Here is a 16,982-nt window from a genome sequence, read left to right on the forward strand (position 1 = left end):
AGGCTAAAAGTGAGTTAGCTGCTAAAATCATTAAGAGTTGAGGGGGTTGTTGTTTCTGGTGGGCAGGTGGATGGAATGGGAGGGGGCAGGTTCTTGGAGAAGGTGCTTCTACATGGCAGGGGTGAGCCCTGATGACAGCTGGGGGGCTACAACTGAAGGGGGTCAGAGAAAGCAGGTCCAAGTGAAAGCAGGGGGGGTTGAGACAGGTGAATGAATATCTTGAGTCTCTACGTTAATGGCCCTCCTCTGGGGGTGGGGAAATGGCCAGCAAGACATATTTAGATTGGAGAGAGAGAGAAAAACTCATCTGTGCGCTTTGTGAGGTAACGGGCATCAGCAGCTGAGGTTTCCTTAAGACTTCTAGACTCCACTAACTCCCTTTCCCAAGAGTCCAGGCTGAGATGAACAAAGACTGTTTAGTCACTCATTGTCACTATCAGCTTTCATTCACTTCACAGTTTGATTTCTCTGCCTCTCATCATTTCTCATACTGTCTGCACTTTGCTCACACACATGATGACAGACACTGACGAATTTGGATGCTGGTAGAGTTCCATTCTTTGACAAACGTCTCTCCCTACTCAGATGACCCATAACTGAGAAAACCCCTGGGCTTCTAGCATATATAGAGGATCAGTCTGAAACACAATTTGTGTATAGGCTAGGGCATAAGATTTTTTTTTTTTTTTTTTTTAACATTTCCATTTTATTTTTACCTTTAATTTTAAAATAATTTAAATATAATCAGACATCATAGATTGAAATGTGACCAGGACACACCCATACAGTAGATTTACCTTACCTGATAAGGTTTGAACCTGCAGAGAAGAACAGAACAAAAAAGTTCCACAATAGAATAGAACAGTGTCATAAAATATAGAAAATGTTATATAAGAATTATGTAGCGAGCAACTGAGAAAAGTTAAATAAACAAAACTTACATGTTCTGTATCTTATTATTATTATTTCTCTCATTTTTAACTTCAACAAAGTAGCCAACTTACATTCACTCATCAAAATTTTAGATCATTTACGTTAGTTGAGAATTGATGCTTAGCACCTTTTTTTGTGTTTTGTCATGTCACTTTCACTGAAGTGACACATACCAGCAGACTTTCATTTATTTTGGAGAAAATGGTCGCATTCTAGCCACCTGTCCTGGTATTTTTAGCCATCAGCTGGTGACATTCCCCATTCTTTGAAACATTATTGTGAGGATGTAAGCATTTAGTCAAAAATATTGATGTTGCCATTATTAATCTAGGCGTAGACCAAGTATGAAGCTACACTACAAAAAGTTTCATTTCTGTATATATTTGTAACACTTAAATGTGATTAGAATATTATATATCATTTTTTAAACATGTAATAAAGATACTAATGATGACAGTGTTTTGTCAATAAACTTTCGCCCGATTGCTGGCGTGTCTCGCTGGCGGTATGGTTAACATCCTCAGGCGATCGCGATTTTTTTTATTTATTTTTTTTTTACACTTTCTAGTGTCACATTTACATACCTCCATAGGTACACTACTACAAAAGAAACGGCGGTCGCGGTACTTGTACATATATACTCCGCACGAGCCCTCCTAATTTCTCAAGAAAATTCGCGGGTTGTTGTCTCCCCCTTAAGTTGAAATGAGATTTACGACCCTTTGCCATCACCGCGCTTCGCCCCCTTCTCCATTTGGGCGCGCGAGCCCTCCCCTCTGTGGCCAACGACCCAATCCGCTTGTGCATCAGTCTGACATCAACTCTGAAGTAAATTATACGCCTATATAAACATCTATACTTACCTTGAGAATGCTGAGTTTCCTCCAAGCTGTGGTCCACTCCCTGTGTTGACTTCCTTCCCGGCGGACAAATAGACTAAAAAAATGGCACCCAAGAAGGACGCTAAGAAGCCCGAACCCCCCAAGAAGGCAGAGCCTGCACCTGCCCCCGCTCCCGCAGCCGCACCTGAGGCCCCACCTAAGCCCGCCGCAGTAGATCTGTCCGGTGTGAAGGTAACGACCATTCCTGTGATAACAAACATACAGATTTTCAGTAAAAAGTTCATTGCATTGTTCAGACTTTATTTGAAGTGATAGCTGATATTGAAGTATGCAGTTTGTTATAGCATGTTTTTTTAAACTAAATTACAAATCCGACATTTTTAAATGAAATGCTGATTGGTCAATACATATTTTCCACCCACAGAATAATGTTCTGTTATTATTTACATGCATTTGCTTTTAATGAAGCAAGAAGTACATAATATGTTTATAGCCTCCAGTGTCGTTTTGCTTATTTATGAAAATGCCTGGCTGAAGGTTGCATTACACATATACTACACCTTCATGAAAGTTTGATCCATATATTTGAATATACATATGCTAATGGATTAAGTCATTATAAGCAGTTGCCTAAGTTTGCTCTGTTGCCCTGATGATCGCTGGAAATATGTATTTTTGGTGGATTCAGCACCACGGATAGTTCCGGATATGTTGTTTTTTCCTGCATAACTACAATCAAATGTCACACCCCTTTTTTGATTGGCCCAGATAGCCAAATGTAGAGAAGGTTCACATGGCCAAACATGGAGCTCCTTAATGTTCTGTAAGCAGCTGAGTGACTAAATTAAGCATGCCAAGATCTTGGGCTCTCACTCTTCAGTTTTCTATTAAAGCAGCTGTTTGTGAATGACTCACCTGTCATAGCGGTGTTAGAGATGTGATGGATTTTCTCAGGTCTTAAAAATCATTCCACATCTTCAGGCCATGCACATAGTCTCCCTGATTTATGTAGTGGAAATTTGCATCACTGATTACAAATGTGTTTTGCTTCAACCATTACTCTGACTGCCCTGATATTTACCATTTTCTCAATATATCTTATTTTCCTTTGATATTTATATGATTATAATGATATTATACAATAAAAATTAAAATATATTAAAACAGATCCAATTTAACCTAAACTAAAGTCTATTATTGTGTTTGAACTGATTTAACTAACTGGTTTGTTTCATACTGTACATATACAGAACACAAAATTGATGTCATTTAGTCAATACATTAAGTATGCAAATATTCCGGAATTGAATAGAATAAAATGTACCTCTAATTTCCTCATATTGGTTATATAAGAAAATGTCTGCATTAAGGTTGGGTAAGACTTTATAATAGCTTTAATAATACATTTATTTTACATAACCACACTATGTAATGTAAAACAGATTCAAATGCAGCTGTCATGAAAGTTTGATCCATATATGTGAATGTACTGATCTGCATATTATATTATGTTTGTTAATGTTTTATGGTATAGAGTAAAATGTACCTCTGTTTTCCTGCAGCTCGATTTCAGCCAGGACCAGTTGGAAGGTGAGATCTTTTTTTTTTTTTTTTTTTTTTTTAATAAATTAAATTGCTCACACATATGTATGAGGTTACATGGAGTGTGGTGCTTAAAATAATGACAAATATAATAGGGAAAAATCCTGCATAAGGATAATTAGATATCAAATATCCTATTTCAATTCAACTAATTATAATCTGCAGGAATTTAATTGCACCAGCAATATTAATTCCAAATCTTAGACACATTTTAAGTGGTTTGAAGTAAGCGGCCTATGTCAAATTCCCAAAGTGTTCTGGGATTTACTTCTATTGTGACATAAAGGTCAAGCAATTTAATGCAACTTCACAGTTAATTTGCACCATTGTCCAGTGCTGCGTTTTACGTGGAAGAATGTGGCCGTTGCTCAGTGTGGGGCAGCTTTCAGCAGCCTGGGTGTGAGTTACACTGCAGTCAGCATTCTGGCCTCACATGGTATACTGCCTTTATATGGAGGGAGTTATATTCTTGGGAGAGCATATCAATTCCAAGTCGACTCTTTGAATGTCTCCCCCTGCTCCTGTCACGTCGTTGGTGGCAGCTGGCTTTGTGCGGAAATCACATGAAGCTATTAATCTTTTAGCAGATCATATTCCAGTGAGCCAATAGCCATGATGCCCATAGAAATACTGAGCACTAATTATTACTCAGTCTGCTCATCTTTAGTTTAATTTAGCAGATTTTACTAAGAAACCCCAAATGTAAAGGTAGTAATTATTAAAAAGAGAACCTCGTGTTTTGTGAACACCTGTTTGTTTGAGAGATCCAAATAAAATGCATCATTTTGATAATCATCCTCACTGTAGATGCCTACAATTGCAACTGTACATTTTATTTAAAAAAAAAAAAAAGGTTATAAGCAAAACTGAGTCTCTTAGACTATAATTCAACCCATGGCAGACAACTTTGTCTTAATATGCACAGATTTAGAGAAAAATGAGTGTGAAAAGTGATATCAAATCAATCAAAAAGCCATTTCTCTCACTTCCAATGTCTAAGTTAATGAGTTTTGCTTTTGTTGGGGCAGAATAGTAAGAAAGTCTTATTAAAAATAGGCAAAAGTTACATAAAGTTTAATGTTTAACAGATATTTACCCCTGGTTTCACAGACTAAAATGACTAAAAATGCATATTTAAGATGTTTTAACTGAAAGCAACTTATACTGACATATCTTAAAATGTGTCAGAGCCATTGTTTTGTCTCAAGACGCACACCAGTAATGCACAGTCAAGTTAAAAATTGTCCATGACTGTTAAAAATAAGGTGGATAGCACAGCATTACAGCATAATTGCCTCAACCAATGGTGTGATTTGTGGGCGGGACCATCTGTTTGATCAACCAATCGCAGACATGGGTGTGTTCAGGAAACTTGTTTGAAACTAGTGTGTGCAGAAATGACACACTTCACCTTTAACTAAAATAATCTCTCCACAATTCCAGATTACAAGGAGGCCTTCGGACTTTTCGACAGAGTTGGTGACAACAAAGTAGCCTACAACCAGATTGCAGATATCATGCGTGCACTGGGACAGAACCCAACCAACAAAGAGGTTTCAAAGATCCTGGGCAACCCCACCGCTGATGGTAAGTGGATTTTTTTTTTCACTTTTTTCCCTTTTAATTAGCTACTCTGAAAGTACCTCAACATTAGCACTGTCAGGAGCTTTCACCCTGACATATTTCAGTTGCCTGTTTGTCTAACTGTAATTGGCAGAAGGTTGGTGTCGTGACAGGTGCAGTGCTTTATGTTTCACTACATCTGCCCTCTATGACCCCTCCATTCACTTATGACCCTGTTTACAGACATGGCAAACAAGAGAGTCGACTTTGAGGGTTTCCTGCCCATGCTGCAGTTTGTGGTCAACAGCCCAAACAAGGCAACATATGAAGACTACGTTGAGGGTCTCCGTGTATTCGATAAGGAGGGCAACGGAACAGTAATGGGTGCTGAGCTGCGTATCGTCTTGTCAACACTGGGTAAGTGGACAAAATGTTGGGATTACTACTGCAAGTCCATATTCACATCAATAATGAAAGTGGATTCTTTTGAAACAACAAATGCGATGACCTGCTTTTTTGAGTCTTTTTTTTTATTTTTACCTTGAAACATTGAATGAACTGAATGTAAAAGCAAAGCCTCTGCTTTGTAATTATATATATCAGTTGGTCTCAAATATTTTGACCCCCTCATATTGGCTAAGATATTTTCTCTTTATCTGCTTTAATTTTAAAAGCAGTGACTATTGTTTTGTTCTTCGATTAAAAATAATAGTCATTAAGGGGGTAAAAAGAAATATGATTTCAGTTTACATCTTAAGTTTTATATATATTTAAAATAATTTTAAAGGATTAGTTCACTTCAGAATTAAAATTTCCTGATAATTTACTCACCCCCATGTCATCCAAGACGTTCATGCCTTTCTTTCTTCAGTTGAAAAGAAATTAAGATTTTTGAGGGAAACATTCCAGGATTTTTCTCCATATAGTGGACTTCACCAGGGATCAATGGGTTGAAGGTCCAAATTGCAGTTTCAGTGCAGCTTCAAAGGGCTCTACGTGATCCCAGAAGAGGAATAAGCGTCTTATCTAGTAAAACGATCGGTCATTTTCTAAAAAAATAAAATTAATATACTTTTTAACTTCAAATGCTCATCTTGCACTAGCTCTGCGATGCGCCACACATTATGTAATCACTTTGGAAAGGTCACGCATGACGTGATCGGTAGGCGGAAGAACCAATCCAGTGTCTACAAAGTGAACGTGCAAAGACGAAGTCAAACGCCTTTTACAAGAAAGTTAAAACAATGATGTCGGATGATTTTGAAGTTTTTAAGAGAAAATGAGATGGAGTTTTTAGCTCTACCGTGGTACTTCCACCTACGTCACGTGTGAGCATTTGTGGTTAAAAAGTATATCATTTTTATTTTTTTTAGAAAATGACAGATTGTTTTGCTAGACAAGACCCTTATTTCTCGTCTGGGATCGTGTAGAGCCCTTTGAAGCTGCACTGAAACTGCGATTTGGACCTTCCACCCGTTGTACCCTGGTGAATCCACTATATGGAGAAAAATCCTGAAATGTTTTCCTCAAAAACCTTAATTTCTTTTTGACTGAAGAAAGAAAGACATAAACATCTTGGATGACATTGGGGTGAGTAAAATATCAGTAAATATTAATTCTGAAGTGAACTAATCCTTTAAGTCATCCTGTTGCCACCTTGGTGGTCTGCTGAGGCCCCCTAGTTGATATATCTCATATTATTATGTTTCTACTAATCAAACCTGTTGTCAAGATATACTGTAATTGAAATGGTGTCTGTCATAAAAACATTTAGGGAAAATTGCCTCTAAAGAATTCCAACAATTTTTAGACAGAATTAGATGTATTAAAACATAGCCTACATTAAGTTATTAAAAGATAAAAAATAAAGCATCTAAAATATATAAATTCATATATTAATAATATATTTAAGATTTTAGCGATATGCACTTCCCTAAACTTTTTTTTTTAGCTTACTAATGTGCAATAAACTTGAACTGACTTTTTCTGAGGTAAACGTTGCGTGACATGTTGTTCACAAGCTGTTTTCTTGATATCTTCCCGTGTTTGAAACACTGATTGGCCGATTACAGGAGATATGATACGTTTCAGTAAGTTGTACTGTATCTTTCAGCATACCTTATTTTTTTTCATGCTAAACTAGCAGTAAAGAGGAAAAAGATAATCGACCGTTTGAATTAAGACAGCTGCGGTGATCTGTCACAACACATTAAAGAGCATCAAATGGACATTTATTGAGTTCCGTAATAAAATTGACTTGTTTTATCAAAATATCATACAGTAACATACAGCTCATTGCTACTTGAGACTCTAAACATAGCCTACATTTAAGTTTAAATGCATTTTAATGACGAGCATCTGTCTTTCAGCCTGTTTAATGACTTGACCAACCTTTTCTCCTCACTTTCTCTGCAGGTGAGAAAATGACTGAAGCTGAGATCGATGCTCTTATGCAAGGCCAGGAGGATGAAAATGGCTGTGTGAACTATGAGGGTCAGTTCAGATCCTTTCATTGTTTCATTGCACAGTAAAAATTCAATAATGACTGACCGATTTATAGAAATAATCCTTGTTTGTTGTCCTGTAATTCTTACATGGACATTTTATCAATCTCTCCATTCTGAACAGCTTTCGTCAAACACATCATGTCTGTGTAAGAAGTTGTAAAGAAGCTGAAGCATTTCTCCAGATTCCATGATGTCGGGACATCCTCACAATGTTTCCAAAAACCAACTCAGAAACGGATAAGAGGGACACGGGATGTTAGTCATAAACAATTATTTTGTTATTTGTTTCCTATTTTTTTCCACTTGAAACCTATTTCTTTTGTCCATGCTTGGAATCCATTCATATTTTTTCCAGCTAATTTTCTTGGTGATGTTCGTGTCGGGACAAGCCTCTCCATAGCGGAACGACTGTGAGGGGCGGGGTGTGGGTGTGGGGGGGGCTTCATGATTACACAAAAATATAAACCACCCCCTTGACCCCTCACTGTCTGGATCGCAAAGTCAAAGGTGCTAAATATACTGCCATTAATGGACTGGCTGCAAAACCTCCTTCCCCCTTTCCCCAGAGTCTTAATTTATTTTTCGCCTCTGTCAATTCTCATAATAAACTTTTCACAAAGTATTAGCCTTGTTGTGATTAATGTTCTCATATTCAGAGCACAAGGCAGAAAGGCTAGTGATAGGTAAGTGGAACAGGTAGGTAAACATGACTGATTATAGCAGTAGTAAACTTTAGCTCAATATTTGGGTATTTAAAGTCAACATGAAACTGTATTCACAATCTATTTTACTTCCATAATCTGTTTTAATTCAGAGTGAAAGAAGATATTCAACAAGAAAAACTGGGGACTTGGTCGATTTTATCTATCTGGAATGGATTGGATTAGGAAAAATGGGAAGGTAGTTCTCAATAAGAGTATCAAGAAAGTAAATGGGGTGACATCATGTTGACTTTAAGTTATCATTAAGATAACCAGAATAACTGGTAAATAAATATCCAGTGAAAGACTAGACGGAGCCTAGACTGTTTTCATTCATCTAGATTAAGGTACAATGTCTGGTAAAATTCAAAGACAACTGGGATTTAAACTTTGTGACCTGCTTTTGAAAATGAAAAATCTGTTGTCAACAAATGAGAAGCTTTTGGTTTCCCTGTGAGATTCTGCTAAAATAAAAGTTTTGGTTTAACACTGATGAAAGCAAAGAAATTAAGAGCGCTATAAATATTGGTACGGTAATTTTACTGTTCTTGTGTAAAATTATTGTTATTAGATTTTTTTGTTTTATTTTACAGTACAATGGTATTATTATTACAGTAATATATTTCCTTATTGTTTTAATAAGTATAATTTAAAATAAAAAAAACTATATATTAATGTTTCAATATGACTAGATAATAATAATAATAATATTCAATATAGTCATATTGAATGGGTTCCATAAAAACAAGTGCGAACGACCTGAGACAACTGAAGTGGAGAGATTTTTTTACTGTAACTGTATTTAACTGTTGAAAAACTGTTGTTAAAAAGTTTTTAAATATTGACTAATTTTACCAGACATACTAATGAAAATTATCTGTAAACACTGAGTTCAAATTACTGTATGAACCCTTCAGAACAAATTATTCATAATGAAAAGTTCTGACTCTAAATTCTGATTGAACAAGGCACATTTGAAGCTGCTGTAAAATGCCAATTAAAGGGTTAGATCACCCAAAAATGAAATTTCTGTCATTAATTACTACACTCATGTCATTCCAAACCCGTAAGACGTTATAGATATAGACGTAAGATGTTCTTGATGAAATCCGAGAGGTTTTTTTTTTTATCCCCCATAGACAGCAATTTAGCTGACGCAGGAGCCGGCCAATAATGAGTCGGCGTTCTGACAATAACCTGGAAGCGCTGAACGTAAACAACATAGGAGAATGACAAAGAAGAGAGGATATTGTTGAATAAAGTTGTTATTTTTGTTTTTGTACACAAAAAGTAACAATGTCTTTAGTACCTTTCTGGACCTTGAAAGTGGTGGTTAAATTGCTTTCTATGAGGGATAAAAAAAAACTCTCGGATTTCATCAAAAATATCTTAATTTGTGTTCCCAAGATGAACAAAGGACTTACGGGTGTGGAACGACATGAGTAATTAATGAGTAATTAATTAATGACAGAAATTTTTGGGTGAACTAACCCTTTAAGCTTACAGTGAGACTGATGAACGATAGAGTTATGGTGAAATGGTATACCCTACTTTATACACCCCACATGTAGAATTTTGTCCTGGACACTTTGAAATCAACCAATAGATTTCCATGTACCCTTTGTAAAATCACTATAACGTACAGCCTCTCATCGCTTATTACTTTTTTTAAACCTTTAAGGAGGCAATAATACCACAGTCATAAGTCATTTCACAAAGTCAGAAAAAAACAGATCACAAAAACGTTTTGTTCATTTTTTTATTGTCATAACTGTTAAGGGCATTTATAATCCGCATCATACCAACAGGAGAAAAACTGCGTACATCTATGTGACCTTTTAAATACATTTACAGCAGCAGAGGGAATCAAGGAAAGGGTGGGTAAAGCTCAGGGGGGCCGAGAAAACACAGAAGCCTACGAATGACAGCTGTTCTAGAGGAAAAGAGGCAGGGGAGAACCACAAATGACGAGAAAAAATATACTGGTGTACTGTGTTCAAACAGATGCAAGCGGAGTTTTGATTTTTGTGTTTCTTTTTCCACGTCCTAAGAAAGAAAACTAAGCATCCAAGCAGGAATCAGCAGACGAACACAGGGCCTAAATCACAGACAGAGTCCCGAGGAGCTGCTCCCTACGTTTAAGAATAAAATGAGGGCCGCAGAACCACCCATATCTTGCTCAGATGGATCCGTCCCCTTCTCGACTCTGAAAGATGGCGGTATGTGGCTGACACGTCAAGACAGCAGATTGAGTAGATCTTACATGATTCATGTATAACCGGAGCCCTCGATTGTTTTTGCGTAAATGTAATATTGTAATATACTTGTTTGTGTAGAGGTGTGAACACATTTACTGTTGCTCAGCAAAATTTCGCAGGCGAAATTTCAATAGGATTCTGCGTGTTTGGGAGTTTCGCATGAGGGCGAAAAAGTTCCCCAAGCAGAATTCGCTCAAGTTGTAGCTGGTCACGGCGAATTCACCATGCTGACAGTGACTTCTGAAAGAAATCTGAAAATGACTTCTTCAATATCGCTAATGTGATCACACCGTAAGTTAAAGCACAAATCTGCTTAAACTGTGTACTGACAAAGATCCACGGAAGCAACGGTTTTGTAACGGCAGCGAAGGCAGGGGTGCGGTCATCTGAAACAATGTACAAACTAAACATCGTCGCTAGTATCTACAAAACATGATGTGTTCATTTTATTCAATGTTTCAGCAAATAACTTACTAAAATCCCTTGAAATAGAAAATAGCCTCTTTTGTGTACTAGAATACATGCTCGTCATACTATCTAGTTTTTTTTGTTTTTTTTTAATGCAATTGTACAGGAATAAGTTATTGAAGGAGTAATTGTTTCTTTTTTTCAACTGAGCATGAGATGATGATCTGGGTATATTTATAAATATATTCCCTTATAGTGTATATTGTGTTTGATCGTACGTGACTCGCAGTTGAGATGTTTTAGAGTCCATGCACTGAATGGGCAAAATAACACGTGCAGCATGGGATCGTCGCGCCACATTCCCGTGTATAAAAATTCTTTTCGACCGACTTTTACGCAACACACCTGATACTGACCCTAAACCCGCAGTTGAGGCCACTATCTGTACACAATCATAAAAAGTCACATGTAACATGGGTAATAAAAAGCACTGGTACCTCTCTAGCTCTAACAAGTTGTTATTCATTAAAATTGACAAAAAAAAAAAAAAAAAAACAGATCAAATGCTTTTTTTTTTCCAGATGGGAAGTGAAATCTGATGTCTTCCATAAATACCAGAGGGAGGAAGGGTCAACCGTGACACCACTGAAGGGGACTATTGTAGATTGAGTGGAGGGAAGTTGAACGGAGATATTTCGGATTCACAAGCCTTGTTTGGCCAGGGCGGCGGTCACATCGTCGGCCAGCGTGGCCAGCTGCGGCGACTCCAGCATGTTGATGCTTCCGGACGAGGACATGTGGCTGTGCCGGTGAGGGGAGGTCCCGCCTGACAGCCCGAGCGCCTCGATCACAATCTCCGCCCCGTGATCCACGCGTGCTTTGGCCGTGTCACGGAACAACAGCTTATGGCTTTCAATCTTAGAAAATAGGAAACAGGAAGTCGGTGATTGTCACTTAGCTCATCCTCATGTATGATGTGGGATTGATAAGTAAAAAGAGCAGCGTTTGTGCACTCACCTGTACATGGCCTCCTCCAGGTGTATGGTGGGCATTGTCCAGTGAGCCTACCTTGGCATGGGCTTTTTCTCTGAAGTCCAGCTTCACACTCTCAATGCGCACATGACCACCTCCTGATACACAGACAGAGTCATAAAAAAAGATATAATTAATTTCACAATTCTCTGCTGGTGCAATCTTTTTTTTTTTTTTTTTTTTTTTCACAGAACTAAAAAAAAAAAAAAAAGAATTTTTAGAATCTAAAAATTTACTCTACTGTTCAAAAGTTTTGGGGTAGTAAGTTTTTTTTAATTTTTTTTTTTTTTTTTACATTTTTATATGGGTTTTTTTTAAGTCTCTTATGCTCACCAAAGCTGCATTTATTTGATTAAAAATATAGTAAAAACAAATATTGTGAAACATTATTACAATTTTAAAATAATGTGTTTTCTATTTGAATATATTTTAAAATGTAATTTATTCCTGTGATGCAAAGCTGAATTTTCAGCAGCCATTACTCCAGCCTTCAGTGTCACATGATCCTTCAGAAATCATTTTAATATGCTGAATTAGTGGTTAAGAAACATTTATTATTATTATCAATCTTGAAAACAGGAAAACAGTTGTGCTACTTAATATTTTTTGTGGTTTCTTTAATGAATGGAAAAAGAACTGCATTTATTTCTAATCTTTCATAACATTATAAACATCTTTAATGCCACTTTTGATCAATTTTATGCATTCTTGTTGAATAAAAGTATTAATAAAAAAAAATAATAATAAAAAAAACACTGACCCCAAACTTTTCAACAGCTTTTCATATAAAATGTGAACATAAAATATCTGTTCTTAAAAATACAGATGTGATCACTGTGAACTGTTCATTGAAGATTCTTATAGCATAAAATTTTGCCTTTTGTATAAAAGAATAATCTGAAATGGCAAAATCCTTTTAAATGGGTTTGGCAAAGGAGGAGATTAAAATATAACCACAAGATGGCGCTGTTATATCATCCAATAGCCTAACTCAGGCGTTGCATGCTTTAAACCCAATCTGTACCATGACATTGCAAATTTCCAATCTGTGGCAAAAATTTCCAGAATTCATTAGCATGCTCACCTGGCCTGTGGCGGATGTTGTCCAATGATCCACACTTGGAGGTCACATGACTAAGATCAATCTTCTTAGATTGAATGTGAACCTGTAAGAAACACCAGATGTTGAGTACAAAAAATAAAACACAAATAGGATAACAAAGGCAAGGATTCACCCCAGTTCTTCACGAATGAATCTGCAATGTTAAAAAAAGAGAGCTTTGCCTAAAAAATAGCAACAATCGATGAGTTCAACTATCTTCACAAACTAAACGCATGTTAGCTGAGCTGCAAATCAAGAAGAACTGATCAATATGCTGAAGATGTCACAACATTAAGAAATCCAACAACTGCAATGAATATCACATACACCATCAGATCACTGAATCAGATGTTTAGAAATTCATGGCGAAGTCAATATTGGGGTGGGTAGATTCTGGAGTACCCATGTACTGAATCATCAAATACTAAAAAGGAGATTTAGACCTTGTGTCCTATACAAATAAAAGAAATTTAGCTAGTTCAGAGTAGTATGTCAGAACACATAGTACAGAATACATATGCTCATTTCTGCATTAAAGTTCCAGAAAGTTAAGAAATATTCCAACCTTAACTAAACAGACATCATAAGTAATATTTTGTGGGAATCAAACCCATGACCTTAGCGTTGCTAGTGCCATGCTCTACACAATGTGGTCATTATAACTGTGTTGTAATAGTCACTCACAATGACTGACCGCTGCTGCTGCAAGGGGCAGAAAAAGCAAATCTGATTGAAGTACAGACATGGCTCAGCACATACCAGCTCTGACATTTAGAAAACACTGGTCAAGACATTTCAGTAGGCAATATGCACAATCAGAAAGAACAGAGAAACCAAAACCTAGTGAGCAGACCATGTAGGTATAATTATGCTGCCTTTAAGATAATTTCTTTTGATCAAATTGTGAGGCAGCATTACATTTATCCTTTGCAGCGAAAGCAATGCCATAAATGTACTGCAACAAGCTTAGTAAAAAATTCAGGATGGCAGACAAAGTGAGAGAAATGTCAATTATTAAAATAAATCATTCAATATTTAAAATTATTACTAAAAAAATACTCAAATATTATTACAAAAATACTCATTTAGTATTTTACACAATATTTCTGTATGTTGGGTATTTATATTATTTATCAAATATTTAGCGTAGCAACAAGTTAACAGCAAACTACTGAAATCAATGAGACAAGTTTACTGTGCACTTCATATGAAGACCACTTTTTACACTACCTTTCAAACATTTGTGGCCAGTAAGATTTTTATTTATTTATTTATTTATTTTAATCATGTTGGCTTGACAAACATGGAACATGTTTCCATGTAAATCATGCTAGAAACATGCTAGCAAAATGCTGAAACATGCGGGCAACATGTTAAATCATGTTAGCAACATGATAATCATGCTAGCAACATGCTAAAACATGCTAGCAATGTCAAATCACGTGAGCAATGTTAAAACATGCTAACAACACGTTAAATGTTAAATCATGTTAACATGATAGCAATGTGCTAACATGCTAATCATGCTAACAACATGATAGCAACGTGTTTAATCGTGTTAGTAACATTTTAACAATACTAATCATGCTAACAACATGACAAAAAATGGTAACAACGTGTTAAAACATTCTAGCAGCATGCAAAATCGTTTTAGAAACACGTTAACAACATGGTAATAATGTTAGCAATGTTAAAATATGCTAGCAATGTGTTAAATCATCATAGAAATATGCTATCAACCTGATAATCATGCTATCAACATGTTAAAATATGCTAGCAACACATTAAATAATGCTAGCAGCATGTTATTTCATAGCAACATGAATTCAACATGTTAATCATGCTAGCAACATGCTTAAACATGCTAAATCATGCTAACAACATATTAAAACATGCTAACAATGTGGTAAATCATGCTAGCAACATTTTATTTTTATTTTATTTTATTCAACATTTTTTGCAACTTTCAAACGTCAAGCTTTTCAAAGTTATTTTAAACTTTCAGACCTGGCTTTATCAAGCCAACATCAAAGTGTGTCATCAAACTTTACTCATATATTTATTACTTTTATTCAGCAAGGATGCATTAAATTGATCAAAGTAAAACATTTATAATATTTAAAAATATTTCTATTCCAAATAAATGTTGTTCTTTTGAACTTAATATTAATGAAAGAATCCTGAAAAAAATCACAGTGTCCACAAAAATATTAAGCAGCACAACTGTTTTCAACATTAATAATAAGAAATATTTCTTGAGCACAAAATATTACCATATGCTGATAATAATATGCTGATTTGGTGCACAAGAAATATTTCTCATGTGACACATGAGAAGTAAAGTAAAGACTGGAGTAATGGCTACTGGAAATACAGCTTTGCCATCACAGAGATAAATGGCATTTAAAAATGTATTAAAATAGAAAAGTTATTTTAAATTGTAACAACATTTCACAATATTATAATTTTTACTGTTTTTTAATCAAATAAATGTAGACTAAGTGAACATTAGAGACATCTTTCAAAAAAAATCAAATAATCTTAAAGAGTCCAAGCTTAAAATGTACTGTATATAACACACTAAGCCACTGCCTTTGTGGAGCACTCCAAATAAGTCACTTATGAGGTTCCATTTCAATTAGGATGCTGCCTATGTAGGCAGCACACAGCAAGACGGCTCACTAGGTTTTGGAACACAACCTAAAAAGTAAGTATAATAGAGGAAATCTTGAAATCTAAAAAAGAGAAGAATGAAAAAGTTGACAGCAACTACTCCATGATACAGACGGTTGATCAAAACTGTTTAAGGGTGAAAATAATCATACACAATTACTGTACCACTATTTTTCTCAAACAGAGAAATTAAAGGATGAAAAGTTGTCTTATTTTGATATGACTTCCATACAGTAGACACACAAGTGTTGATGGGTCAACATCAAACACCTGCATTACAGATTACAAATATATACATATAGGGTGTATATATTTTCACAAGATGAACAACAAGAAGGGACTTCAGTTTTGCATTTCAGCACACGTGTAAAAATATATGATGTGTGTGTGTGCATTCAAAGTTGTCTGCATCTGATGTTTGATTCTGCCATGGTAGGCATTTTGTCCTACTGAACATCCAGTGCAGCAGAACTGTATCCAGAACAAAAGTTGGAATTCTAGGAGCCTCAGATCCAAAAGGGAAGCAAAATGTTCAGATTTAATCTAAATGGACAGAGTAAACGTTCAAAAACCGTGGAGGTCTGTTGGCTTTGGAAAAGAAGGAGAGAGAGACATAGGGAGAGATGGAGCAGTACATACATTGCCTCCACGGGGCGAATGCTTCAGATTATCCTTGGATCCGCACTTTGACTGTACGTGACTGAAGTCCAGCTTCTTGTTTAAAATTTGAATCTAGAAAAATACAAAGATATGTGGCTCTTTTAATGAAAATGGAAACACACACACATACTGTACATGCACACGCACATACAGACAACTGGTAGCCGTGCATTGATGAGACTGATCAGTAAAACAACCCATAAAGATGAACTTGACCCATCTTGATGTGCTCACAGCACCTGCAGCCAAGAATCAACCGGGCAATAACCGCCAGTCATTAAAAGTGAAGCACTGACAAAGCAACAAAGTTGAGCAGAGGTCAACTTTATGCAAATGTGCAGCAAGTAACACAATGCGGCTAGTGGACAGCAATGTCTGTCTACAAGCAACCATCAGTGCCGAAACGTGTTGATTTAATCACTGTCAGCGTGAACGCCCCTTAAGGGTTAAACAGCAACTGTACTCATCGTTCACACTGTTTCCAACAGATACTTTATGCTAATTAATGCTGAGTCTCTCCATTAAGTGAAGCCATCACACTGAAGGGCTGAATAAATGAACATGGTAGTAGTTCCATTTAAACGTTACAAATTTCATTAGCTGTAACATGTAAAACTCTCGCTCTCATGCTAACGCCTGCAAATGTCAGCTTCACTTCCTGTTGGGGTCTTGATTAGCAAAATTTTCAAGAATCCCCAAGA

The 16,982-nt window shown here is 36.1% G+C and overlaps 2 protein-coding genes across 2 annotated transcripts in view; one reads left to right on the forward strand and one right to left on the reverse strand.

The window, feature by feature from the left end:
* Nucleotides 1-1,808: 1,808 nt before the first annotated feature.
* myl1 (myosin, light chain 1, alkali; skeletal, fast) lies at nucleotides 1,809-8,069 on the forward strand. The gene is made up of 6 exons (XM_051906936.1): nucleotides 1,809-2,006; nucleotides 3,338-3,365; nucleotides 4,821-4,964; nucleotides 5,184-5,357; nucleotides 7,356-7,433; nucleotides 7,569-8,069. Exons 1-6 carry the CDS (start codon nucleotides 1,878-1,880, stop codon nucleotides 7,595-7,597), a joined length of 582 nt encoding a protein of 193 aa, XP_051762896.1. The 5' UTR covers nucleotides 1,809-1,877; the 3' UTR covers nucleotides 7,598-8,069.
* Nucleotides 8,070-9,889: 1,820 nt separating this feature from the next.
* The window catches only part of map2 (microtubule-associated protein 2), a 114,222-nt gene continuing 107,129 nt past the window's right edge, over nucleotides 9,890-16,982 (reverse strand). The window contains 3 exon segments of the mRNA XM_051905741.1: nucleotides 9,890-11,731; nucleotides 11,832-11,944; nucleotides 12,931-13,012. Of these exon segments, the coding sequence (XP_051761701.1) occupies nucleotides 11,516-11,731; nucleotides 11,832-11,944; nucleotides 12,931-13,012 (411 nt within the window). The 3' untranslated portion in view covers nucleotides 9,890-11,515.

The sequence above is a fragment of the Ctenopharyngodon idella genome, chromosome 9, assembly GCF_019924925.1.
Source record: "Ctenopharyngodon idella isolate HZGC_01 chromosome 9, HZGC01, whole genome shotgun sequence".
NCBI classification, from domain to species: domain Eukaryota; kingdom Metazoa; phylum Chordata; class Actinopteri; order Cypriniformes; family Xenocyprididae; genus Ctenopharyngodon; species Ctenopharyngodon idella.